The sequence below is a fragment of the Dromaius novaehollandiae genome, chromosome Z (genome assembly GCF_036370855.1).
Source record: "Dromaius novaehollandiae isolate bDroNov1 chromosome Z, bDroNov1.hap1, whole genome shotgun sequence".
Classification (NCBI taxonomy): Eukaryota; Metazoa; Chordata; class Aves; order Casuariiformes; family Dromaiidae; genus Dromaius; species Dromaius novaehollandiae.
In genome coordinates, this window is record NC_088132.1 from 85,146,691 (window position 1) to 85,174,030 (window position 27,340).

General features: G+C 47.5%; 1 protein-coding gene across 8 annotated transcripts in view; it reads left to right on the plus strand.

Moving 5' to 3' along the window:
• LOC135324877 (E3 ubiquitin-protein ligase NEDD4-like) overlaps window positions 1-27,340 on the plus strand; it is a 197,431-nt gene that overhangs the window by 111,637 nt on the left and 58,454 nt on the right. For all 8 annotated transcript variants that reach the window (XM_064501903.1, XM_064501902.1, XM_064501904.1 and 5 more), the window contains 2 exons: window positions 22,886-22,936; window positions 27,263-27,324. In XM_064501903.1, coding sequence (XP_064357973.1) covers window positions 22,886-22,936; window positions 27,263-27,324 — 113 coding nt within the window. The remainder of the gene's footprint in view (window positions 1-22,885; window positions 22,937-27,262; window positions 27,325-27,340) is intronic.

Sequence of the window (27,340 nt, forward strand, 5' to 3'; positions counted from 1 at the left end):
TAATTTCGTCAGGAATGTTTTGTGCAGCTTGCCCGGGGCTTTCTTGTAAATGATGGTTTGTTCAATTCAGCAAACACAGTGTGTAAGAGGAACTGAAAGCTTGGTGTTAATGCAGGCAGCGCTTTATACCTTTTCTGTTGTTCTTTCTTTTATCTGTAAACTTTCCAAATGTGTTCAGAGTGGTTTATAATGGCATCTTCTTTTCTGAATGCTTATTAAAACAAATTTAATCTTTTCCTTGTTTGTGTGTGTGTATGTACTTATACACATCATATATATACCGTATACATTTATAAATACTATTTATACCATTTTATATATATACGCACACACACTATAGTGCTATATATATATAAAATATGTGTATAGTTTTTATATATTATATATTAGTAGTCTACAGCATACTATATATGTGCATGTAGCATTTAGAAAAACCTCCTATATAGCCTTTTATTTCAGGAACACTTCTTTTCTGACAGATGTAGAAGAAGCAACATAATCCAGTGGTGCTAATCTTTACCATTTTGAGTCTTCTTTCAAACTGAAAATTGCTTATTTCTTTGGTAAAACAAAAAAAGTTAAAAGAGTAAGTAGTCTTTTGCTATCCACTGAAGAAACTTGAGGAAGGCAGTAGAACCCACTTCTATTAACACATGCTTAAAATTAATTAAAGAAGAATAGAGACCTTTTAAATGTCCTCAAATGAGAGAGAGTTCATTGCGCAGGTTCAGCTGCAGTCGGTTTTGCGGAGGCAAGGTTCGAGGTACTGCTCGTGGAGTGCTTCATGTTACTTACTAGAAAAATCGTAAGTTTTATATCAACTTCGTAACTTTATTTTCTGAAATGATTGGTTTAGTTCTAAAAATGGAAAGTTAAATGTGGTTTGCTATTTACACATGAGAGGTTGAAGCCCCCAGCCCAGAAGTGCGTTTCTGCAGTCCGCTGCCGCGCAGCGATCTGAGCCCTGCGGTGCTGTTGGGCTGCTGCCCTTTCCACGTGCGAAGGCCGCAGTCCGCTGCGTTTTCTGCCTCTTGCTGTGCCCGAGTGTTCATCCTCGAAGAATTACAGTGACACTTAAAGTGATTTCAGTTTCGTTCTGGGATATTTCTTATCACTAGCTCCTTCTTTTGCCCTCCCTTTCTTTTTGCCTTCCCCTTATTTATTTTTATTTTTTACTTTTTAACGGCACAAAGGGCAGGAGCCACGCTAACACCTTTGATTTGCTCTCGGCCTCCTCCCGCTCCCCTTGCTCACATGCCTTGGTTCTGTCCTCGTTTCGGGAATGCTGTCGGAGCCGAGGCCCCACTCCTGCCAGGCTGTTCCCGCTCGCTGCTGCGTCCCCTGGGCCGGCGGGCTGCCGTTGCCGAGGCCTCCCGTAGCCCCGCGGCGCTCCCGCAGCGGTGCCTGCTCCTGCTCCTGCCCTGCGTCACGGCACCGCATTCGGTCTCCCCGACCGCCCGAGAGCCGGGCAGGAGCGTGGTCCGCCCCAGCGCTCCGGCGTGTCACGCAGTTAATTATAACAAGTGATGGAGAGAGGAAGCCATTTTATTGTATTGACTGGAATAAATAAATCTTTAACTTGCTGTCCTTTTGCTGGCATTGCCTGGAGTTTTCAGATGTTGCTCATGGTTCAGGAATGCATCAGACTTTGGCATAGGTACCCAGTGGTTTTGCGCGTGTTTAAATAAGCCGTGACAACACGAGGGAACTATTTCAGATTTTAAATAATGTGTGCTTGTGCGCTGCAGCTCGCTGGCTCCCTTTCAGCCAGGGCCTGCTTGCCCCGGGTGTCCGCGCTGGCTCGGAAGTGGGCTTGCTTCCCTGAGCTGCAACTATTTTGGAGCGCTATTCCCTCATCTCTGAAACTGCAGCTTTAGCACGATGTCTCTTGTTTCTCACTTAATCCACGAAGGGCCCCTGTCTGGATGTTAGACATTTTTATCTTGTCGGAGATCATCAGGCTGCAGCAGGCATGCACAAGCGCACGTGGTGCACGGGGAGCCGGCTCGGCAGCCTCTCGTCATCCTCCGTCCTCGGCGGGCGAGCGCGATGCCGGGCTTAGTGCGGTGGCGCTGGCTGGAGGAGGGCGAGCTCACCCCGTGCCGCGGTAAGGCGGGGAGCATCCCCGGTGCCAGCAGAGCGATGCACACCGAGCCGGCTCACACACCTGAAAAACGGTGAAAAGAAGCGGAGCCCCAAAGAGCTTCCCCCTTCCTTTCTTTCCTCTACTCTTTCCGAAGTAGCTCCTCCTAACTTCGGTGTTCACAGGAGGTGTCGTAAATTGAAGAGCTATACGTTTTATTTAAAAACTAAAACGTAGTTTAAATGCATCGTTCAGATTAACGTGTCACCACAAGAGAGTGGACTTTGTGGGAGCAAGAAAATATTCTGGGAAGTCAGATATTAATTACTAGCTGAAGTGGGTGCTCTTGTATCAGGTTTCTGTGAACGCTGGAAGAGGAGCAGTCGGTGTCCTTTTATTATCGTACGAATTAATAACAAAAGACAACTGATTAAGAAATACACTGAAGTCTTGTAACTGCTTACCTTCACTTTGGGACGTGTTTGGGATGGGAAGAGCATTGCCACTGGAACTTGTTGTGCTTTGTTCTGTGGTTAAATCGTAGCCTTTTCGGTTAAACACAGGTGCTGAACTACACAACAGTGATACAAAGTTAGTAAATTCTGGTCCCAGATCAAAATTTGATGTACAGCTCCTGTCAACAGAGCTACTTGCAAAAAGGAATTTAAAAAGAGAAAATACTGAGTCTGAAAAGTATTGTATGTGTAATACTGTAAAAGTATATGGCATTCAGCAACAAAACTTAAATGTCTACGACCTAAAATATTTGCTTTGTAGAAAGTGTTACTGGAATGTCCTCTAATGCTTTATAAAAAACCTTGGACATTTTGTTCCACAAAAAGAAGTGGGCCAAAAAGGATAGTTTGATAATTAAAAACCCAGTGTTCAGATATATTAGGTGAAAAAAGGAAAATGATATTACATTCTTACTGTGTAAGAGGTAAATCTGGCTGAAGCAAGCACATAACTAATCTGTTCAGCGAAGTTGCTGGTTACCCACTAGGTGATGGTCCCCAGAGTACTGTTACGCCCGAGTGTAATGGACAACCTGCTGGATCAGGCATTAAAAAAAAAGTCAGAAATCTAGGATAAAACTCATTTTTTCAATCTTCAGCTGCCTAGAGGTTAGGGGTGATCTGCCTGGTCCCAGAGACTGGCCCAAAGTTGTCCCGCTGAATGCACTTCCCATCCCACACTCGCGTTCGACATACAGCATTTTCAAAGAAAATGGCAGCTTTGGAGATTAACCCTGATTTTTTATGGTGGAGTTTGAGATGTCTTGCAATGCTGGACTATTTTTTGGCAAAAAATCTGACTAGTCTAAGTAATGGCAGAGTGCAGATACATGACGTTGTGTTTAACCCTTCAGATTTTAGGGGTAAACCGTTGGCATTCTGGTGTATGAAAAGGGACTCTTAACTGGAAGCTTTCCGTTACCTGTTAGTCATTATTTCTTTATTAACGATTATTCTAGTATTTTACACTTGGTGTCAAAGCACGGGGAAGAAAGTGTGCATAGTTGAGGCTTGTCATACGCAAGCACAAAACTGTGTCAGATCCGTTGTTCAGGCTGCCAGGCGGAGCGCTTGGACACGCAGCAGCGTGGTCCCTCGGCCCTCGCGCGCCCGCGTTAGCAGCGCGGGTTGCGGTCGCACCGTCACAGGCTGCTGCTCCGCGGGCGCTGCCTTGCCCGGGAGGGGTGTGGAGGGGGCTCACGGGGCAGTCAGCTCTTCACCCCTCCTGCGGTAATACGTGTTTTTGTGTTAGCTTGAGACTAATGCTTTAGCTCTCCAAAAGAGAGACATGAAAATGAACGCTTTTGAAATAACTTTAACAACCAAAATAATATGGCTTTTCTCTAAGTTTGGGCCCAGCTGAAAGCATCAGATGTTCTTGGAGACATTTCATCTTCTTGATTGTGTAACCTTAGGCTTTAGTATGAGCTCTGAGGATCTGAGATCCGACTTTTCTAAAGTCGGCACGTTTGCAAGCGCTGTAGTCCAGGGGAAGGCTAGAGATCGGCACCTCTGGGAGCAGCATCAGCATCCAGGGCTTGATCCCTGCCGTGGCGAGTCCGTGAGCACACGAGTCCCAGCGTTAATTTTTTGTTTGGCTAAGGATTTCCCCGGTCCCAGCGTGTTGGTCGGGAAAAGGTGGTGGCCGTGAAGATCATCCCTTCTTTTGTGCCCTGTAATCTCCTTAGGAGCACGTGGGTTTGTGAGTGTTGTTCTGGGCTCTGGGATTTGGAGATGCTCGTTGGCGTGGGTTAAAGGGGCCGGTTGCCTGAGCCGCACGTGGAGCCTCTCGTTCCCGGGGGCTGCGCCTGCCCGGCAGCGGTTCCCGAGCCGATCGGAAGCTCTGGGTCGCACTGCAGGTAAATGTGAATACACTGATACCCACAGCAAAGCGAGAACCAGACCGGGGCAGCATGTATGAGCGCAGGGCCTGAGCGACTGTGAACTCGTTCCACAGAAGCACCAGGTTGGCAGTGTTTATTTGGGGTCAGAGCATTTCCGTCGTTGTTGTGCAGCTGTTCTCCGGTTTGCTGCATCAGGGACGCTGAGGACTCGCTCCTTTTGTGGGCCACAGCCCCTTTGCAGCCTGCGCGGGAGTGTTAGTAGCCCGCGGTTGCGGTCTCTGCACCCGAATAGCTAGGCATAAAAGCCGAGTGGTTTGCTCACCTCGTGTACCACCGTCTGTACAAGTGCATTCGGTGTTTTTTCAGCTGTTCGGAGCGTTTCCCGGGCCGGGGCGAGGGTGCCGCACCGCCTGCCGCCCTGCTGCCGCGGCAGGAGCATTCCCGAGCAGTTAGGGGTGAGGTGCGTCGGGCAGCAGCGACGTCGCCCAGTATAGCGGACCCGCTGAGGTTGGTAAAAGCTGCTCTCGTGTGTCTTTGCCGTCGTGCAAAGTACTGCTTGCTGTTCCCTTCAAAATGCAGCCCGGGGGAGTGAAAGCGGTTTTGTCTGTTTTAAGGAGGGTGATGAGGCCGGGTAGTGCCTGCTGGAGGGTGCTGCCTCGGATGGGCTGCAGCCGGTGAAGCACCTGGATCGCTGCTCTCCTCTTGCTCCCGCATCCGCCCCGTGTGGCAGGAGGGGAAGTCGTAGCAGGTCTCCTGCCTACAAAAGGGAGAAGAGCACGTGGTGCTCCTAATGCCATTTTTGTGAGCGGGTACCTAAGGCGCAGGAGGCAGTCTGATTTGTGAAACCGAGCAGGATCACGGGGAGATCTGTCGGGATCTGGGGAAGAGCGGGATGGACAGGGAGGCTCGGATTTGCTGCCGAACCACTTCCCCGCGAGGGCAGCATCGGCAGCGAGAAGCACGTTTTACAGCACGGCACCTTGCCCCTGCAAAAGCAGCTGGGAAGATCTGATGCAACTGCAGCTACTGCTCTGTGTCGGGTGTGCTTGTAAGAGGAGTAAGTTGAGATTTCAGGATATTTGCCTATCTTGTCGTGCTCAGAAAGCAATAAAAAGGGGAAAAACATGATTTCAGTCATGCTTAGGAGCTAGGAAGTGCTGCTGAAAACGCTTTATTTAGAAGAAGGGACATCAAGCTGGCAGCTGAATGAACTTTAAGTTTGTATGAATGTAAAGAGTGTTACTGCAATTTAGTAAGAAGACAAAAAAAACCCTCTGAAATTTGCACAATAAGAATTAAATTTCAATATTCTTTTCATTAAATGATAAATGAATATAATAAAATTATCATTGTGGTTTCCTTCCTGTAAATGAGGTCAGGGAGTTGATATATATATATATTTATAGATATAGATAGATATAGATACAGATATATCTTTTTATATATATATCTTTATATATATACAAAGTCATCTGCGATGGCTCCTGTATATTGTAAGATTACAGTCACAAGCAGTAAAATCAAAGATAATTGTGTTTTGTTTCAGTTGATGAAATCATGTTTTGCTGCTGGTTTTCCAAAAATCACTCTAATATCCATGAACGCAAGTTCCCTTTTGTCTCTTGGCGCTCCTTTCATCCCTAAGGCTTCCGGTGAGCGGGGGGGTCCGTGTTTTCCCCGCTCAGTGACCTCGGCCTGAATCCCAGGGCTCTGAGCGCTGAGGTGAGCTAAGCAAACTGGAAACCTAATCAGGTTTGTAGGGAGGGGGGAATGTATGTGCCTTGGTTTATTATTACTTCTGTTGTTGGGGTTTTTTTAAAACACATTTCCCTGGTGAGTAGGAGAAAATTGGTTGTTTTTTGTCACGTTATATGTAAAAATACTTTTAATGTGGTCGCCGGCTTCCTACGAGAATAACTGCTTTCTAACACGGCACGTTGGTTTTGCTCGGAAAGCAGCAGAAGCAGGACTTTGTTACGTTGCTCCCAGTTCCGTACGTACCTGGCGCACGTCCGGGTTAGACGGGCAGAAAGAGCGCAGTGCCGCGCGGGAAGTGGGTGATTCCTCGCAGCACTGTCGAGTGCTCGCGCGCTTCCCCGGCTGTCGGGCGGGTTTTCCCCGTTGCAGCTCTGCTGTCCACGCACTGTGACCTGAGGCCGTCTGTGAAACCCTGGGAGGTTCCCCGGGCGGCTGCAGCGAGGGCGCCTCGTATCGCAAGTGCAGAAGTAAAAACTGCCTAATTCTGGCCGAGTTTTACACTTTGTTTTTTAACAGTTTGGCAGCCAGGTTTGCTCAGCTGCGGCAGTCCCCCCTCACAGTCGCGGGTTTTTCTCTGCCAGGTTAGCTCTTTTGCCGGTTCCTCCTGGTTTCGGGCCTTTGTCGGACTGTGCCGTTGGCTTTTGGCTTTTAGGAAGTACCGCTTACAGCTTGGTGTGATCTCCCCAGAGCCTCGTGTGCTTCTGCACCTTGAGGGGATGATTTACACCGACATACTGATCATTGCTCGCAGCTAAGGCTGCCAGTTTTAAAAGTGTCCCGTAACGATAACACCCCGGGAGCCTTGTTTGGTTGCGCGACAGGGCATATCGCCGCGGGGCGCTGCGTTACGTGACTGCTCCCTCCCCCCGAGCAAGGAGCTTCTGGTGTCAGGCGTGAAAGAGAGATAAGGAGCTAAACAATAGAAAATGAACATTTGACCCACAGGCCTTTCGTCAAGGACACGGCAATTCCACGCTTTTGCCGGTGGATTTACCCCTTTCCCGTGATCTCGGCAGCAGCACACCCTTCCTCCACGCCTGGCCCGGGAGCACGTCCGTCACATCGCTGCCCGCCCGCGTGCCTACCTGTGCTGTGGTCCATGTGCACCGTACCGCGTGCGGGGCGTTTGCGGGCTGCGAAGGACATGGGCTTTGAGCTTTCTACCTTAAGCAGACGCTGCAGGGATTAAAGAACGGTAAAAGTTGCTCTCGGCTTCATGTCACCCCGTTCTGTGCTCAGCCAGTGCCTGGGCTGGCATGCGGCATCTGTTTAAACGGGGCACAGAAATAGCACACAGCGATTTCTAGGTCAGGAAGCCGGGAACAGCATGATCAACTGAACATGCCAAGGGAAGACGGGGTGGGTGGAGCGGTGCTGCCCAGCCTGGAGCGTGGCCAGGGCACTGCAACGGCTCCCGCGCTCCCGGGGGATGGCTGCTGCCCGCGGCCAGCCGGGCTCACCTCCGCCTCTCCACGGCTGTCACCTACAGCCCTGCCATCTCTTGGATCTCCTCTTTTCCCCTTTCTTTCCCTGTTGTGCCTTGCCCACCCCGTCCCCTCCTGCAGCCCGGCACGGCAGCGTTGCCCGGGGTCGCTCTCTGGTGTGCACGTGGTGTCGGCGGGCCCAGGCAGTGCACAGCAGGGCTTCCCCGGGCGAGAGCCCTCGGTGGGAGCCCCGGGTTCGACCGTTGCCGCTCCCGTTAGGCCGCTGGAATTGCTTGTAGAGTCACGTTGTCAACGAGATCGGGCAGTCTGTGCTTTTTCTTTAAAGGCAGGTTAACTTCTTGGTCTGGTCCGTCATCTGCTGATGGAGCATGTGGGGCGTGAGACGCTTGGGGCAGGAGCAGCCCGGGGCGCTCTGCCGCTGAAGGCTGCGTGTGCAGGGAAGCGGTGGCCGTGGCCGCGAACGCTCGAATGCAGGAATTTCCTCACGTGGGTCGGAGCCCTTATATCAGTCAGTCTTCTGTCTGTATTGCGTTCTCACGTTTACTTCGTAAATGACCGGATGCCGCTGTTGAGCTGGTGCCTGCCATATTTTGTGCGTGTTTGGAAATGACTGTTCAAACTATGCTCTTTCAGAACTGTATTAATTAAATATTTTGTTACAAATAAGAAATAAAACAGCACTGTGACTAAGGTTATGACACTTTCCGGTGTGTTTTGGAGTGTAACAACTCAGATGAGGCTGGGCAAGACGTGACAGATGATCCACTTAACCGAGGGTTTTGATTTTGAAACAGGTGAGCAGACTGTGTTTTGAAAGTAACATTTTAACCTTTTAAAATGGCCTTTCAGGTTAATACAGAAGAAATCTGGTAGTAACTGAAATATATAGTTTATCTTCCACTTGAGACCTTCTACAACTATAGTTTAAAATACCTTTAGAATTGCTCTAGTGGTGTTTGAAAGAGCATTGCTGTGCAGTCATTTACATTAATGTTGAATATTTATTATCTGTCTCGTATTTGGACACTAGAAATTGCATCCGAAGTCTTCAGTGCCATTAGAATTGCATAATCACTAAATATTTTGACTGAAAGTTGCTTTCGTTTTCTTAGAATATCCACATCTTTTTGGAGAAACTTCTCAGTTAAAATGTGACATTTAAAGGAAAAAAAGCCTACCTTCTTTCACTAACTTCTGAATATTAAAACCAAAACATATGTTTATATACATGAAATGTGCTATTTCAATCAATCTGCATAGTCTGTGATCCCAGACAACATTTATCTACCTGTCTGATGGGATTGTGTGTGTATTTGTATAAAATTATATTAATCACATATTCATTATTCATAGTTGTGGCACTTAAAATACACAATAAACAAGTATAAACATATAAATTACAGGTCTGTATAATATGAAATAAAAACAAAGCCTATAGAGTATAAATGTATGAATACATAAATATATTTTATATGTTGATTATAAATATTAATATATAGATGGGTTTTATGTATTAGATCTCTTAGGAAAAAGTTCTCAGAGTTAATGAAAGGCTGGTTTATAGAAGGGCTAGTTTAACTTTTTTTAAAATATAAGAAAAAAAAAAGCATACAGGTTTAAACTGAAAATATGTAATGTTTAAACACATTATTTGCAACAGGCTTTCACAAGGGGTGTCTTTTCTTGGATCCAGTCCAAATATATTTATCCTTGATCATATATGACATTGTTGATACAACAGCTATGCTAATATTAGTATGTGTGGCCCGTGTGGAAGATAAGGACAAGTAGTCATTAAAATCATTGGCACGTCGATTCGTGCCAGTTGGACTTTAGTCATATAGCCTTGTGCTAAGTATTGAGATAATATTAGTTATTACATTTTTGCACCTTTATATCCACAGTGTGTAAACATCAATCCCTTCTAACAATGTTGTACCATTAGTACACCCTCATCTGCTGAAATAAAAAAAAATGCAGTCAGTCCCATAGTTTTATGTTTGTTAAAAGCACAAGCGTGTAGAAGACCCACAATTCATAGGTTTGATTCTAGCTGCTGAAAAGGTAGGTGCTCTGCTGCTTGCAGGCCTGCCTGGTCTTCTCCTCCTCCTGTCTCGTACCTCCTCGTGCTGCTACTTGGAGGCCTTGTTCACAGGCAAATCTTACCTGTGAAGAGCGAGGTGAGGAAGGCATCGAGCACCGTGGCCTTTACCGTGTCTGTCACCAGCAACTCTGCTCCGTTCAGCAGCCGGCCCCATGTTTTCCCTGTACAAGTCTTTTGTTGCCCTTCCCACCCCTTGCCAGCTTCAGCCCCAGATGGGCCTTGGCTTTCCTTTTCCTTTCCATCCTTGCACGCTCAGACGGTGTCTCTATATTCCCCCTAGGTCACTCGTTCCTGCTTTCAACTCTTGGACACTCCCTTTTCTGCTTGAGTTTAGCCAGGAGCTTGTTCATCCATGCAGCCTTCCCACCACCCCCTTGAATTACTTGACTTACTCATCAGGAGGGATCACTTTGGGGCTTGGAGGTGATCCTTGAAAATCAACCAGCTCTCTTGAACCCCTGTTTTTCCAAGCAGGCCCCTGAACAGGCCCATGTCTGCTCCCCTGAAGGCTAGGATTGCGATCCTGCTCTTTGCCTCGTTCCCTCCTTGCAGGATCATGAACTTCACCACCTCATGGTCACTGCAGCCAAGGCTGCCCGTGACCTTCATGCTGTTGGTTGTCATCTCCATCCCGCCTTGTTCCTAGTTTAAAGCTCTCCTCACCAGGTTGCCCTGACTGTTGGCAAAGATACTTTGCCCCACCAGACTAGGTGGTTCCTGTCTCTTCGTAGTAGTCCTCCATCCTCAAAGAGGATCCCGTGGTCACGAAAGCTGAATCGCTGTTGTCAACCCCAGCTGTGCAACCAGTTGTTAACGTGCAGGATCCATCCGGTCTTCCTTAAGCTCCTTCAAATTATTTCATGTAACCTTTTCCCTGTGGAAAGTCCTTACTCACCTGTGCTGTACCTCTGTTATTTTCTCATCATGCAATTTCTGTTTAGACAGGCGTAGAGTTAAGCTGGCTTAGGTGTCCTTAATGGTGTTACTCATATATGCTCGGCTATTACTCATATCTCCTCCTGTTCTATTTCTAATGGTTACTGTGTATGTCCTGTATTATCTTATGATGTTTAGGTGTACTTAAAGAACTAAGATCAAATTACAGGTCTACAGCTGAGATAAATATTTATCTTTCATTCCAAAACCAAATGCAGGTACACCTGCAAGAATAGTTCTTCTGAGAAAATATAAGGGAGCAGGACTTGCATTGACACTTGCTTGTCTGGGATCGCACTCGTGCCCTGTCACTTCCAGTTTTACCTGAGATTTCCCCTTCCTAAAGACTGCTGTACCCAGTCATGTCTTTGTGGTGTTGCTCTTTTTCAGACAAATCAGAACATTTCTCATATTCGTGGGTAGGGAGCAGAGCCCTGGTTGAAGGGTTGGCTTTCTGAGTTAGAGGCTGTTCCATAAACGTGTTATCAATTTGGTTTTCAATTAGTAAGGCGCACGACTGGTGAAGTAGACGTTCTCCCTTCTGAAAAACACAAACTGAACTTTTTTGAAATTAGGATCTATTCAATACTTTATTTGTGCTTTTTCTATTTAAACGTGGCTCCCATTTGTGTCAGTAAAGTCTATTTGCTTTTATAAGTTATGATTGATGTGTTGAGATGGAAGAACAATTATTTTATTTACAAGATGTTTGTGACTCTTCATTTTCATTTGTTATCTCACCATTTCAAGAAAATATTCTGCAGTCTACTTACCAGTGTGTCTGAAGTTTGGAAGGCAAGATGATACCCATCAAAAAGGGGCAGTCTCACCTTTATATAAGTGTTGTCCTTTACTCGTGTCAGAGCGCTCATTTCTACATGTGCATGGAGTGATATTTCTGGGTGAAATGCTGCAGCTTTAGAGTAAAGCTGTTTATTTTTCTTAGTAAATTTTCTTGTAAACAAGTCACCAGAAAGATAATAAATTAGGCAAGAACCCACTGATTGTTCAGCGTGAGAAGTAAAACTGAGGTGCACATCTGCCTTCCTAAATTCCCGTGAATTTTTAGTGTTTTGTGCCAAGATATTGATTGATGCTTTCCTTTCTCTACTCTTTACTAGATTAAGGGCTTGTAGGGTGGTGCAGCTTTATCCCTGGCTTTTCTTGCTGGCTTTGCAGCTTGGCTATACGTCAAGTTGCAGCCTAACTTTCACGTGCATTTGGCTGGAGGGTGTCACCTGAGTCTTACCCTGGGTGGTTTTTTCACGTTGGAAGTTATTTGGCACAAATCAGAGTTTTAATGAGTTCTGTTGCTGTTTCTTAAATCTTTTTAAGTCACTGACTACTAATAATGCTTAAAAATAATGGTATGTTTTCTTGTGCCGTTGCCTTTAATGACAGCTGTCTTCTAAAATTGGTCGTTAATGGTACTGTATGTAAAATATGGCCAAACTCTACTACATAGCAAAATTACGCATGTATTTACTTTGTTCTAAATCTTTCTAGCTAGTCTCTGTTTTGTTCCCACAGTTACCAACTTATGCTAGTTGTTTCTAAAGAGAAGAATATTTAATGCACTTATTCAACCTAGAAGCAGAGATGTTCGTTTCCTTCCTTCTCAGCCTCCTTCTGCAGGCACTCGGTGTTTATTTTAGAGGTGAAAAGTCAGAAAGATCCTGTCGGTTGCTCCGCTGTTACCCTGTGGGGAACATACTTCTGCTTTGCTGTTGTTGAAAATGAAAGGCATCCTGTGTGCGAAATACTAAAGAAACATTGATAAAAGTTCAAATAAGACTTCAGGTAATTTACACTATATGAGTCTGCAGTAGGAGACTTACTGACATGCAGAAACAGCTTATATTACAATATTGCACCTTTATGATAACTGAGAAATGATTTCCTTGTTTCCTTCATCGATTTTAGGCAGAAAAAGGCTTTGCAATGCAATGCAAGTTTTTGGCAGCGCGGAGGAAGTGACTCGTTCCTCAGCTGCCGGGTTTCCCGAGCCTCCGCGGGGGCCTGCGCCGGCTGGCAGAGCTCCGTGCTCGCGGGGGCCGCAGGGCCACGTCCACCCCCTGACCCTCTCCTGCGTCTGCCGTCCTTCTCCTGACCGGCGGCGTGTCCGCGTGCAGAGCGGCTTGGTTTCGCGTTGGTGGAGCTCTGCCAGCCTCGGGCTGGAACGGGGGCTTGTTTCCTTCCTGCCTTCCCTGCCTTCGGTGAGCTTGGAGGCCTGCGTTGAGTTGTTCTCGTACTGGATTTTGTTAAATTTGCTCCCAACCATTGCAGTAGCTCCTTGACTTGCTGAATTGTTGGTATTGCCTGCGAGGTGGATAGTATTCAGCGACCAGTTTGACTTGGAGATTGAAGTGAAGCATTTAGTGTTAGATTATATTTTAATTTAGAATTGAGGAATCTGAGAATTGAAGCAGGGCTATTTCTCCTTATTTCCCTTATGTTGGACACAGCTTAAGACAGGTTTGTGGTGCTGGATTGGGTGCGGTGGATGCTGGTTGAAGGTCAGCCAGGTGTGATATTCAGCATCCTTTTTTCCCCGCTGTAATTTGCTGGTATCGGGGATTCTCTGTGCCTGGCGTTTGGTAGCGGTGACCAGGGGCCCTTGCAGCACCGTGCTGATGCGACGGGGCAGCGCTCGTGTCCTCGAGGAAGTTCAGCGTGGAGAGCATCGAGCTTGTCTCATTATTTTGGGCACGCAGAAGAGAAATGAAGAGATTCTTGCATTAGTGCTGGTTTTCACAAGACAGAGGCGTGAATAAGCTTGATGTTTGGACAGATTTGTGTTTCCTGGATAGACAGGGAGCACTTGCGTCTCTACCCCGCGAACAGGGGAGAGGCCATTGCCTCTCAGTTTGGAAGAGCTAGCAGGAAAGTAGGACAGCGTCAGAAGTAATGATATAATGAGGTTTTGCATCCTCAATAAAACTGAATACAGCTTGTAAATGCCAGTTTTTAAAAATAACATTCACTTACTAACTCAAATGGTCACAAACTTTTGTGTTACCTTCAGATATCTTTATTCCAAGGTGGGTTTTTGTCATTTAATTCCGAATTAAAAGGAATGGTGATAAATATGCTTTGGTTTATGATGTGACGTGCACAGTAAAAATAAAACCTTACGCCTCTGTACAGAGGCAGGCTCTTCCTTTTAGAGCCTCATCTTTTCCCTGCCTGTGGTCTCTGCAGAAGGAAATGCATTAAAGTAAAACCTCGGCTTCTGGCAGGTGGTCGTTGGAGCCGAGGACGGCAGAGCTATTTGAAGTTGCTCGGCAGTGGGCAAGACAAAGTAAGAAGTCTGAGCGTAGCTTCATTCCCTGGCAGGGCCCCTCGGGGTGCTGGGGCCGGGCCGTGGGGAGGCCCGTCGCCTTGCCCTGCGCCGTGTCCCCGTGCCTGGCCCAGGGCTCCGCTGGGCACCAGGTTTGCTCTCAGAAACGTGAAGGTTTTGCTGGCTGCCGCAGCCTCTCTGCAGCGGTCTGGCTTTTCCCTCTGTTTGGTGTGTGGTGGTGGGGGGCGGGGGGGTTGGTTTGGTTTGGTTTTTTGGTTTGGTTTAAAGCCTGTTTAACCTAGTAAAGGTTTATACACTGCCTGTAAAAGACCACTAATGGTTTTAAAAAAAAAAAGTTAAAAAAAATTAAATAATTTGACAATTCTGATTGGTAACTGCCGCACTGAAATTACCAGAAGTTTGATAAATACTAATTGAAAGTAAACAAATAAGAAAAACTTTGTCGTAATGCTGAAAAGCCTCCTGAAGGTGTCCTGCTTTCCAAGGAGCATCCAGCTCTTCACGTGCCCTCCTGTCCTCCTGCGTCGGCCCCTTATTCTGCCGGGCGGTGACTACGGCTCCGGATTCGGGGTATTTCCCGGTTGGGAGAGTTTCCACCCCTTTGGTCCCAGGCGCCGTGCGGGCAGGGGAGGGCGGGCAGGCTGCTGTGGTGCCCACAGACGTGCAACGCCAACACCTCCAAAGTCATCGTGAACCACGGGGAAAGCCCCGCGCTGGAGGAGCACCCCAGGATAAACCCGAGGAGTTAGGGTCGGTTCGCAGAGCTCCGTCGTTTCCCTAGACCCGCGGTGGCCGTTGCTGGGCGGGAGGTGGACGGGAGCAGAGCGGAGCGGAGAGGTGAGTGAGGGATCCCACCAGGGAGGTGGGTAGTCATAAGGACTAGACATCTGCGCCCCACGTCATGCTGAAAAAAGGCCAAGTAGGATGTGTGACATGAAAAAATTAGTCTGGAAAGGAGCTTCTGATTCGGTGAGTCCAGGCCTCTATTACTGATTAGAAAAAACCAAAAAACCCATGTAACGTTCATTTATCAAACTGTTATCTTAAAAACAATAAACCAGAGATGAGAAATTGCTCCTTATCGATATGTGCAGTCTCGGCACAAATCAAGATTATGTAAACACCGTTTATTCACATTATGTAAGGAATGATAACATCTCTCCAGCTTGGCGCGTCGGCCAAAAACTGTCACTGTTGAACATAATTTCACCAACCACTGCTTGAGGAAGCCACTGAGCGCAGAGATGCGTTGGAAGCTGTGGTCGGATCAGCTCTTACAATAGTGTAGGAAATGGTGAATGTATTTAATTCTTGACTGTGTGTGTACACGCATGCACACACAGGGGATGTGCTGAGGAGTTAACAGAGAATCGTCACTTTCTGACGACAGTTCTCCCTTATCTGCTATAAATTATTCCCCAGGGGAGTGAAGGGCACCCTGGCATTTGCTGTCCCCCAGCTCTAACTGCAGGTCCAGATTCTACCTAACGAAATAAATATTTCAAGGATTTTGTAAACACCAAGAGGGTAAAGCCACAAGCTATAAACAACATGGGTATATGATCTACAGATCATACTTCACTGTCGTGAGACATCTTTTTTACCCACTGTTGAGTATTGATAAATATAATAATTCAAAGCCTGTGAAACAATTATGTTTTCCTCATAGCTTTGTTCTTGACTTCCGTGAATATCGTTAGATAAAAATTGCCTGGAGGATCATAATGAAAAGTGAAAATCTGTTTTAAGTTGTAGGTTGATAATCACATGCTGTATCTTCACAGTTGAAAGTGGATTACTGAATAGCTTCAAAAAAAGATTAAGATATGAACAAGAATTAGTGGTGTAATATGCAACCAAACAGGCAAGCTTGTGTATCGGCACTTTTTAATTGGAGGGAAAAGGAGATTCTTGGAATAGACAACATGAAAGAAAGAAATGTGAAGAATAAGGCATTGGAAATTCGATACATGATAGAGCAGGAAAAACGTTAATGTGTCTTGTGAGGTCCCTTATCTGGAAGATCTGACTCCAAGACATGAAAATGGTGGTTCTTTGCGTGGATATTTTTTACTTGAATTTCATTACTTTGTTAGTTTTTGAGCTCATGCCGGGAAAATGTGATAACTTTGAAGGTAATTAGTAAACTAAAATAGTGATGGTTAGGAATTTGATCAGTGGATACATTAGGAGAGACTGAAGACAAATACCATGCATGGGCGGCTGATAGCTTTGGACATCTTACCCTCATAGAGTTTCCTAATACTTTCTCCTGTTTTTACGTAAAAAATCACCCAGTTTAAATGCTGTTCGTATTTTGTTGGACACTCACGGTCTACGGTGGGAAATGCGTAACATGATCATGCATATTAGCTCTTGTTTTATTAATTTTTGCTATTTTAGCTGTTTAGCTGTGTTCAGAGTCAAGCAGACCTTTGCCCTGCGGCAGGTCGCTGTGCATAGGCTGGTGACGGTGGCACTTCAGGTCCCTACCTGCCTCTGTTTTCACACTGTCCCCAAGACTTCTTGTCCTCCTCCTGCTTGGCAAACACAACAGCGAATAAAAATGTACCACAACTCTTTCCTTAGCTGGCTTGTCCTTTTTTCATGATATTCTTAACTTGTGTATGGAGTTTTTTTCTTGCAAACTAGAGTTTGTAGCATTTGCACTTCATAAAAAATGATATTATAGCATCCGTAGTTTACTGAATTGCTGAATTTGGAGGTTAAATCAATGCTTGAGAACAATAATGTCTCTAGATAAACTGCTTCATCTAAAATTAATAATTAATAAAATAATTTACCATGGCACTGCTGGGCTGCAGGGCCCCAGGAAACCTGGGCAAAGTTGGCGTGGGCGCAGCAGCTCCGGCGACGCCTGGGTTCGTCCGGCTTGTAAGTCATCCATCTCTGCCGCAGACACCACGTGTGCCTGTTGGGAAAACCCCGGAGGGAGATGCGTGGAGGCGTCCCCTCGTCCCCGCTGCCTGCACCCGGCCGTAGTGTGTCCCTGCTGCCTCGGGGCACGGCCATCGCCGTGGGCCCCTTCCCCGCACGCCAGTGACGCCCCGCCAGGTCTGGTCGCCCTTCGGTTTCAGCCAGCCTGAGGCTTTCCCGTTTCCCTGAGTTGTGCTTTTCCTGAGCCAAAAGCTGCCTAAACAGGCCTGGAAGTAGATACGTGTTTTAAGGGGTAGTTGATATTTGAGTAATTCTGTTGCAGTGGGAGGTGGAAGGTACTTGGTATTTGTCAATAGTAAGGGAGAAATGTGTTAAATTCCCTAAAAGCAATGCGTATTGCCAGGTTTTTCTGAGAGCTCCTGGGAAGATGATTGCTGGTGAGAATTCCGTAATCAGAAATCTGTTGGCTCTTTTTACCTAAATACAGAGAGACCGTCGGCTCTCGAGTGCAGGTATTCGTCTCCCGTTGCTGCGTGGGCCTATAGCGCAGTAGCATGTGCCCGAGCCTTGGGGATCCTCACGCTGTCTTTGTCGCGGGAATAGCGTTCTTACGGTGCTATCATACAAAATATGAATTTTAATATTAAGCTTAATGCCCTGCTATGACAAACATGTAAACTTGGCTTTGGAGCAGCAGTCTGCACTTCCTGGCATCCTGTGCATAGTGCGGTTATAAATAAGCAGCAGGTTATTTGGAAATGACTAGGGCTGATATCCTGTATCATAAACAGCATTGGGGGGGGGGGATTTTTTCCTCTGACAGACAGTTGATTTTTGATGAATGCAGTATATTTTATTTTGAAAATTAATATCTTAGAAGATTAATGAATAGCAAGTGTAACTGTGGCGCAATGGCTGGCTCACAGAACAAATACGTGTATGCTGTTTAACTACTGCACGCCTTATCTATTGCCAGAGTTTCCTTTCCTTGGGAATGTCATCTTCAGCCCTCAGATCAAAGCAGTCTAGGTCAAAACACTGCAGTTCATCATGCTTAGGCAAGACACTGCGAGGCTTGATAATGCCTTAAAACAAAAATTAATTTTAAAGGTAAATCGATTATTTGTGCATACGTGTATAGCGTTGGAAACATTATTATGTGTTTGTATTCAATTAAATACGCATTTAAAATGAGAGCACATGCACGGTGCAGAAGACACTCGGGGTTCCCGCTCACCGCTCCCAGCTTCCCGACCCCGGCGGCCACCCCAGCTCGGCAGCCCCGGCCCGTCTCCGGCCCTGCGCGGGTGCTGGGAGCACCGCGGGAGCCGGGCTAAGGTGCCGCAGGGCCGGGCCGGAGGCTGCTGCTCCCGCCGGGAGCTGGTGGAGCCTCCGCAGGGCCTGGGGGCGGCGCGGCCGTCGGGCACCCACGGGGATTCGGGAGCCGCCGGGTCCTGGCGGGTGCCTGGCTCTGCGAGTCGGCGTCATGGCCGTGCCCCGCACCTCCCCGCTGCGCGGTTTCCTAGGGGGGCCCCTGCCGTGGTTTTGGCGGCTTTCGTCGCAGGAAGGAGCGGGCCGTGCTCCGAGTTGCTGAACGGCTGAGCTGCTGTTGGGCACGAGCGAGCGGCAGTGAGGATTAGTGGACGGGGCTGGCTGCAGCGCTGGCGGGGGTGTGCCCGCACCACGGCCCGTGGGGCACCGGGACGGCTCCGAGACGCCTTCCCCAGGGGCATCTGGGAGGGCACCGCCTGCTCAGACGCGGTGTTGGAGGAGATGCGGCGCTGCGAGGCAGAAGGGAACAGCCGAGTGCAGCGCCCGGCTCTGCTGTCTGCGCTTTCCATTGGTTGTGTTTTGGGGATGCCCTCTACTTCCAGCAGGGAGGATCGGCTGATCCACACGTATGGGAATTCCGGCAGGGAGGCGGCTCGTGTTCTTGGTTTGCCCCGGGGATGTGTTAAACTTTGAGAATAACCAGTGACTTTCAAAGCAAAATCGCCACTGGGGTTTAGATCAATTGGCAGTAAAAGGTACTGGAGCAATTCTGCCTGTTGGGCTGGTGAAGCTGTTCATTGCTGAACTGGTTTTGAAGTGTCTCTAAATGATAAAGGTAACTTCTGAGCAGTGTTTTAAAAATTGTAAATCATCTAAAGCAGTCACAGTCTGTTCAGTAAGCAGATACCCTCCGCTGGGAGTGTTGTGATACCTGGTATGGTTGAACGTACTGATTGAACAGACCTAACTGCTTGGGGAAAACATTGGTGGGAGCTATTTCTGTCTAGGTGGTCGCGAGGTGTCACCGGGGCGATACCAGTGCATGCTTGGCTTACTCTGTCCAAGCTCATTTTTAATTTTCCCACCTCTGCCAGTTCTTCGTGTTCCTTTTCCCCTGTCTGTCCTTGGCAGTCAGTGTCTGCAGGTGGGTGGCCAGGAGAGCACCGGGAGGTCATCCCTTGGGCGTCCTTGTGCTGTGCAGGTGGTAGGTAGGAATAGTCGACCGCTGCCTGCGGTGCCTTCTGAGCCTTGGGGCTGGCTGCTCACTGCTTGGTGTTTTTCCATCTCTAGAGCATCACCGAGCACTGCAAGGATCAGACAGACGTGGGAACTTCTCAGCAGAACCTCTAAGGGCTTCTTGTCCTGTCACCTTTGTGGCTGAAAGAGGTGAATGGAGTACAGTTGGTTGGGTTAGGAGTAGCACTTTAAATACCCAATAATAAAGGCATAGCTCTTTGATTGGGTTATGAATAACACTTTAAATACCCAATAATAACGGTATAGCTCTGATGGAAAAATGGGATAACCTAGCATTATCAGAGTACATTTGATTAACGTTAAAACTGCTTTTTGAGTTAAGTGTGCAGTCTTATGCTCTACGTAGGGGCCTGGAAAGGGTAGATGATTTAATTGGCAGCAAGTAAAAAGGTGAAGTGGCAACATTTTAAGTCCTCAAAAGAGCCATGAGAAATGTCAGAAAAGGGAGCACGAGAAGGTGTTCTGGTGCAGTACCTGGGCGTGCTGGGTCACGGTGATCCCACCCCGGTCCCAGAGGAGCGGGGTGTTCGGGTGGCTGGAGCATCTTTGAAGATGGCTTTCAAACTCTGGAGGAGGGTGATCAGAAACAAAGCAAGCTATTGAGAAATCCTGCTTGATTTTTTTTTTCTCTCTCTTTTTGACTGCCAGAAGCTTTCCCTGTTAGACCTTCTATGGAGATTTAAGATGCTTCAATTTACCACTACTAAAAATCTGTAACTTTCCACATAGAAGTGTCATGAGCCTCAGTTGTGTTACACATCACCTTTTCTGAAGATCTTCTTTAGGCTGATGTAATTAATGCCTTCTGTTAAAGCGAGTCGCTCTGTCGGGAAGCTCTTTGAGCTTGCTGTGTATTACCGAAGCGGAGCCCATCTGAGCAGGGCTCGCTGCGTCACGGAGGGCAGGAGGTCCGGGGCTTTCTGTACGCTGCGCGTCTGAGAGCCCCTGCATGCAGGTGGGCAGCACATCCGCAGCAGCTTCACATCTGTGCAGCTCAAAGCAGTTGACAAAGGAGAGGGAAGCGGTGAGGTTCAGCAACTTAGTAGGTTTGTTTAGCACTGGAGGGCTAAAAGTCAGAAGCGAGCAGACCTGGGGCGTGGTGTCCAGGCCCTCTGTTTTAATGGGCCTGCCTGCCGGAAGAGAGTTACCCATCTCCTGGATTGCACGTCCTGAGGTGTGCACCTTAGCCTTATTACACCTTGTTAACGCTGCCTTTATTCAGGTGGGATGTTCACGTAACTTCTCTGATTTTGCCTACGCCAGCGTGTTTTGAAAGAATGCTTTGCTGAGGCTTCACAGCCGAGACGCTCGCCTAGGCCACCTCGTTCTGTCCCAAACCCGACCGGCACTCGAGCTGACTCGAGTTTTCCGGGTTACTGCTGTAGGTCGCACGTGTTGCCTTTGACGTGTGCAAGGTGAACAAAAGCAGTAGGTTTCTGGTTTGAGTGTTGGCGTTGGAGTTGTTCTGTCCGCGCTGTTGCTGGAAGCTGTTTGCGGTGGAAGCGTGGTGTGCGAGCTCTGTTGGAGGAGCACGGAGCTGCACTTCATTGTCACGTTTCGGGGCCAGAAGCATGACTCATTTATTTTTCAGTCGCTTTTTAAAATAAAATGGAATTGACTTGAGAAAACACTTTGCCAAGAAATAATTTTTAAATATCTGATGGTGCTTTGTAAGCAGTTCAGTCGTAAAGCTAAACGCGTGCATTTCCAAGAATGAGATGACTACGGAAACTGGTAACGAGCTGTCGCATTTCTTAGGTTCCCCTCGCCAGCTGAGACCTCCGCGAGGTGCTTCGGTTCTGCGTGTGGTACCGCATTTTCAGTGGACTAGGTCTTTCGTTCTGAACAAAATAATACGATCATTTCTCTCGCAGAACATTGCTGAGATGTGGGTAGGATTGGATGGTCCACTAGATTTAAAAAAAAATCTATAGGAAATCGGCATTTATTGTTGCTTATATTGTAGCCATTGAGTTACATTGAGATCATTTGTCTTTCACTAATACATTTAACATCATTTTTAACCTGTAAGTGACATTAAAATGCACTGTATTCCTGTAAGGTGGTGTTCACGCTGACAGTAAAAACTGCGAACGCCTCTCCTGGAGCGGCGGTGGCTCGCAGGTGTCCGCCCGCGCGCTGCAGAAATCGCGTGCGTGTTTCCAGGCAGCCGGAGCTGTTGGTTTCCGCGACAGGAGCTCCTCAGCAGCGGAACTTCTTCCATCGCATTTCTGAATTCAGGGTCATCGTCACTGATAGTTCGTGCAGGTTTTGCTGCCTTGGCTGGCGTTGGTCGCTGTTGGCTCTCCGATGGAAACAGCCGAGAGCAGCACGGAGAGGCTGGCTCGTCCGAGGTGTTTAATACTCATCGTTTTATCGCACAAGCGCAAAAGCAGAGGGGTTTGCTGTTCTGTTCTGCACGTAACCTGTCGGTCCGGAGGGCGGACTGCCGAGCGGTGCGCGTGGAGGTGACCATTTCGGCGCGTGTCCCCTGGGGCCGCGGGCAGCAGACGAGGGGTATCCAGTGACTGCTTCTGGACCCTCCAGCTGTGATCAGACAGCCAGTGAAGACCGTTCCCTTACTGTTTCCTTTGTATTCAAATAAACACAGCAAAGCAGTATCCATCATGTTTACACAGACAAAGCTTGCCTGAGTGGGGCTGTGGTGACCATGTGGCTTGTGTGCTGGTGTGACCGCATCCGCGTGCCGTAACCGGAGCGGCGCACGCGTGGGACCAGCAAGACGTGACGTGACGCGACGCGACGCGAGCCGAGGGGTCACTTGGCAGGCTGGCCGCGGGGATGGCGGCTGCGGCTCGCACAGGAGGCATCCCGGAGCACGGCACGGCGCCCTTCCTCCTCTTTTTTTTTTAAATACTTGTTTCTGCACAGTAAAGTGATAAAAGAGCTTTTTTATTCGGGGGGAACGAGTTTACAGTTCTTGCAGTTCTATATTGCTGGGTTGGCTTTTGGACTTCTTCCCACTCCCAAGAGGATCATCAGATTTGTTCTCTTATTTATTTAAAAAAAAAAAAAAAAGAAAAAGTTTGACGTGGACGTTTCAACTGTATGGTGAATGGTAATTTCATGTCACTTCTTAAATACCTGTAAAAACCGTAATTCACAGAAGAGTGGATTTTTAGTCTACTTGGTGCATTGAACTAAGCCTAGATTGTCAGAGGAAATGTTAGGAGAAATACTTCAGTGTTCAACGACTACCCTGGGGACAAGAAACCCTTTTGGAGGGGCACAGAAAGGGCTCTGCTGGATGAAACAGATAAAGGATTTGCTGCACGTTATTTGTGGTTCTAAAGGGGCAGAAACCAGTTATTGCTAAAATAACGATGCTGAGCTGTCTTTATTCTTGCTTCGTTGTGGCTGGATTGCTGTTTATCATTTTTTTGCCCTTGCTGATTTGCAGATGAGCTCAGAAGTGCAATGACTCTTCTTTGTGCTTTTTTCTGTTTAACAGACTAGAGACGACTTCCTGGGCCAGGTGGATGTGCCGCTCAGTCACCTTCCGGTAAGCAGCGCTGCTGTCGCGGTGCGCTCCTCTGGCGTCACCAGACGCGAAAGCGCTGATGTTTTGCAGAACTTATTTCCATAAAGAGCGCAGGTAGATTTTCTTAAAGCAAGTATTCCTGGGTTAGCCGAGGAAGCTTAAAGGAGAGTGGTACAGACACACAGCCCCACCAGCACAGGAGTCTGGAGAAACCGTTCCCCTTTCAGAGGCAGCAATGCTCTGACATCTGTTGAATTTCTCAGCATCCAGGATTTCGGCCACTTCTCGTCCTGACACTTTCTTAAGATCCTTGTCTGGTCTGAGCCAGCTGATGGATGACATGTGGCCCCTGGGCTGGCGGTTTCTCACCTCGCCCTCTGTGCTGTCCTGTCCAGCTCCTGGCTTCTCCCTTGTCTTGCTTTTCCCCTGCGGTGGGGACAGCCGTGTTCTCCCGCAACAGAGCAAGCAGCCTTTCTTCCAGAGCTTTTGTTAAAAGGCATTGCTTTACTGCCTTTTGTTGTCCTATCCGTCTTTCTAATCATATCCATCTAAATCATGTACCGTTAAGGCTATGCTCTCTTTCTCTCTGGGGAAGTGCTCGGTATGTTTTGATATTACTTCAGACTTCAGATTACTGTAGCCCATAGCCACAGGCTGGGACCTGAGAAACTGCTGAACTGTCAGAGAGCATCTTAAGGAGTTCCTGAAAGCACAGTCCTTCTAAAAATGTTACAAAAATTACTGATTTTTGATAGTTGCAAATTTGATCAAAATTAATTATTGTACTGATTACTGATTGGAAACATAATCCCAAGAACTCTGACACAGTAATGCCTCAGTTAAGCGCAGCTTCTGTTTGCTGTCTCAGCAAGCGTGGCGTTGCCCACCTTTAATTCTGAGAGCACAGAATGGCCGAGCTCCGGCGCCCTGGGAAGGGGATCTTGCAACTTCCCCTTCAGGGTTTTGTAGATCCCACTTTTCATGAAACCTGCTCGCGGAGGGATGCTCGGCATTCAGGGACCAGTGAATAGTGTCCTGAACATAGTCGTAGTCTAATAAAGTCGATGATTTTCAACGAGTTTGCTTTTAAAAAGGCACGATGGCAGTGGAGGTTTCCTGAGGAGTTACTTTGCACAGGGCCTGCCGTCACAGCCAGCCGGGTGGAGGCACGGCGGAGGCCCGTGGGCCGTCGGCTGTACGGAGCCGGAGCGCAACCCCCGGCCTCTGCGGTGCTGCCTCCCCGGGCTGCGGCACGCTTCTCCAGGACAGTTCGCAAAAAGAAATAAAAATGAGTAATTTACTTCATGCAAAAATTACTCTAGTTTCCGTATTTCAGTATTGCTGTACGATCTTTCAGGTTTTTTCACTTAGTAGCCAAAAAATCCAAAATGAGCTTTGCAGAAGATGTTTGTGCCAAAAAAGGTCCTTTTGTTTTTCTGTACTCACATTATATTACTACCCTGTGCTTCAAAGCTGAACTGAATCACCAAAGAAAGCATTTAATTTTGAAAGTCATGGGGCACAGAAAGTGTGAAACAACGCAGTTGTTTTTCATTTTCTTAAAAAAAACTAAACACTTTCTATTCACGGCTTTCTATTTTTTATATGTATATCATTTGTTTTATACTTGACGTAAGTATTTTCTGGTATTTTATTATATAATACTTATATTTATAATATTATATTACTATTTCAACAGAGTTTTGGTTTTAGTTACCGTTTAGTGAATGTTGTACAAGTTAATCTTACTCACTTATGGCATTTGTGGAGTTGGAGAGTTTATTTTGTATTTGGATGTGTGAACATGGTAATTGTGGAATGTGCTAAAAACGTTTACATCAAAATAGGAGTGTCCATTTTAGCAGGAATATTTTTATTTTTTCCTGAGTTTGTCCTCTTGCTGTTGATGGACATTACTGGGGGAGGCGGGGGTGGAATGGCTGTACGATTACATTCGCGTGGGTGCTCGTCCGAACGTGGGTGCTGTGGCTGCTCGAGTCTCAGCACTGCTGTTACTGTTGGCTTATAAACTGCAGTGTATTCTGATGGAAAAGCATCACTCCACTATAATCATCATATGCTGTGTAGCATAGGACTGTTTTATCAATGTATTTCTATTTATATGTATGTATCCATACATATGCAATGTATACGTACGTATACATTGTCTTTCAAAATAGCCTGCACGTAATAGTTTTAAAAAATTCCAATTTAAAAAATTTTGAGCTGTATGTGTACTGCAAACATGGTGCTACGAAATATAAAGTCATGAGAGACATCGTAGTGCATGTGTAGTTTGCAGACCCAGGTAGGATTTTTGAGTTCCTTTTTAGTAAACTTCACATTTTAAATTAAAAAGCAGCAGCAAGAGTTGAGATGGGGCTATAGGCACGTCACACACACCGTGGAAGCTGCTTGCAGGGATCAGCAGCTTTCTCTCCTTCTCCACCTTCGGTAGGAAGGCGACTGCCCTGCTCCCCTCTGCCTTGCCCAGAACGCGCTCGGGCAAGTGTCCCTTCCTAGCTCACATTTAAAAAACAGAATGATAAAAATATTTTTTCAAATCATTTTAAAGCTCTTTACATGGAAAATCCAAGATTGTAAAATTCTGTGGCACAACTATTTTGCTGCCATCAAAAATGAATTCCCGTGTGCTGAAGTGGTAAGATTTTGCAGTCCGCAGCTGTCCGTCTCCTGCTGAGACCCCCGAGAGAGGCAGAGTGATTCCGAGGCAAACCCTTTCTCCCTCTCCGTATTCACGGATAATTTCTGCAGCTCCAGAAGCCCCTTTTTCCCCAGCACCTGCCCTGGGACAGCCGCTGCGGCGTCTCTCGGATGGGGTGCTGGACCGCTGCGGGCGGGCGCGTGCTGCAGCGCGGACGGAGTTGGTTGCAGCGTGCTGGTCCAGGCGCCTGCGCCCATTCGATGAGCAGGGAAACACGTTATGTAATCTCTTTATTTACGGCCTAACACACATTTTGCTCATTCATCCTTTCAGTACATTAATATAAGAGATTGTGGTGCATTTTTAAGTAAATGTTTGCTTTCTCGTTCCAGCTGTGCCGCTGATACATTTGGCAAATCCTACTTCTAACAGTTTTGCTACCTACAAAATCTGGTTGAATTATTTTGCTTTACCTACATTACTTACAGATTGTAGTACTAAAAAACACTTCATAACCACGCATACTTTACAGTCTTGTTGATATGCTTAAAATGAGCTTTCTCTGGAAAAGTGGGACGTCCGTGTCTCTCGGAGTGTGGGGCAGTTCAGTGCGGGGAGGGAGCTCGGTCCGGGGTGAAAGTCTGCGTGGTGCTTGGTGTAAAGGCTGAGTAATTAGGGCTCTCTTTTAAATTCTTGTCCAGTGTCTTTGTTTGAAATGCAAAAGACGGTAATGTTTTAGCGGATAATAATCTGGGAGCTAGATCCCTCTGTGCCCCGAGAGCTTGGCTTAGGAGCTGCTCTGGGCAGGTACTGCTGCTTGTGCAGGCAGGGCTGCGGGGGGCTTGCGGTACGCCGTGGTTTCTTGAGCAGCTGGGAAGCAGCACTGAGAGAAGTGCCTGCTACCTGCGTGCTCACCGCGGGGTCAGCTTGGTGCTGCTCCGCGGTGCTGCCCTGCCCGCCCCGGCCACTGCCGAGCGGCATCACCCCGCTAAATGTGCGCGTGGGCTTCTGGCTCTCGTCTGCCTGCGCTGCCAGCCCTCTCTGGTTTTGTACCTGGCACGTCCTCGATCGCAGCCCCGGAGGCTGCAGCTAGCTTCGATAAATGAAAGCTGCAGTTCTCACCTCACAGACAGTTTTCAAGAGTTAAGGCTTTAGGAATCTCGTAATTAGATGGGCATCAGAAATTGTGATCTGTCAGCCTGGTAACGTTACTTCCCAGCATCGTAAAGGATTTGAGTCTTCCCTATTTTTGAAAGTCTCAACTGCTTTGGAATAAAGGAGGCAACTGAAGTGTACGTTATTTAATCTCCTCCTAACGTGCTGAAAAACCGCTGCTCCGAGGCTGGTGCGGCCCTGCCCAGCTCGCTGGGGGGGCCTGGACAGGGTCACCCCCGTGGGTCTCTCCCACCTTTTTCTGCGTGTGGGTGTCTGTGTGTGCCGGCACAGACGCCGCTGGTGCAGCCGGGTGCCGGTATTCGCGGTGACGCCTGGCAGGCCTGTCGTGCACCGGTGTACTTGGCACTGGGTAACGGTAACCCCTACCCAGGGGCCTGCCTGCTTTGCCTTCGTTATTCACGCATTTCCTCTAGCGTTTCCACCGCAGCGCTGCCGTGAGTGTTCTTTACGTGCCTCTGAGCTTGTGGGCAAGATGTTTAATGTGCCACTTTCTTAAATGCTTGCAGACTGAAGACCCAACCATGGAAAGGCCATACACGTTTAAGGATTTCCTTCTCCGACCAAGAAGGTGAGGGGGGGGGGGG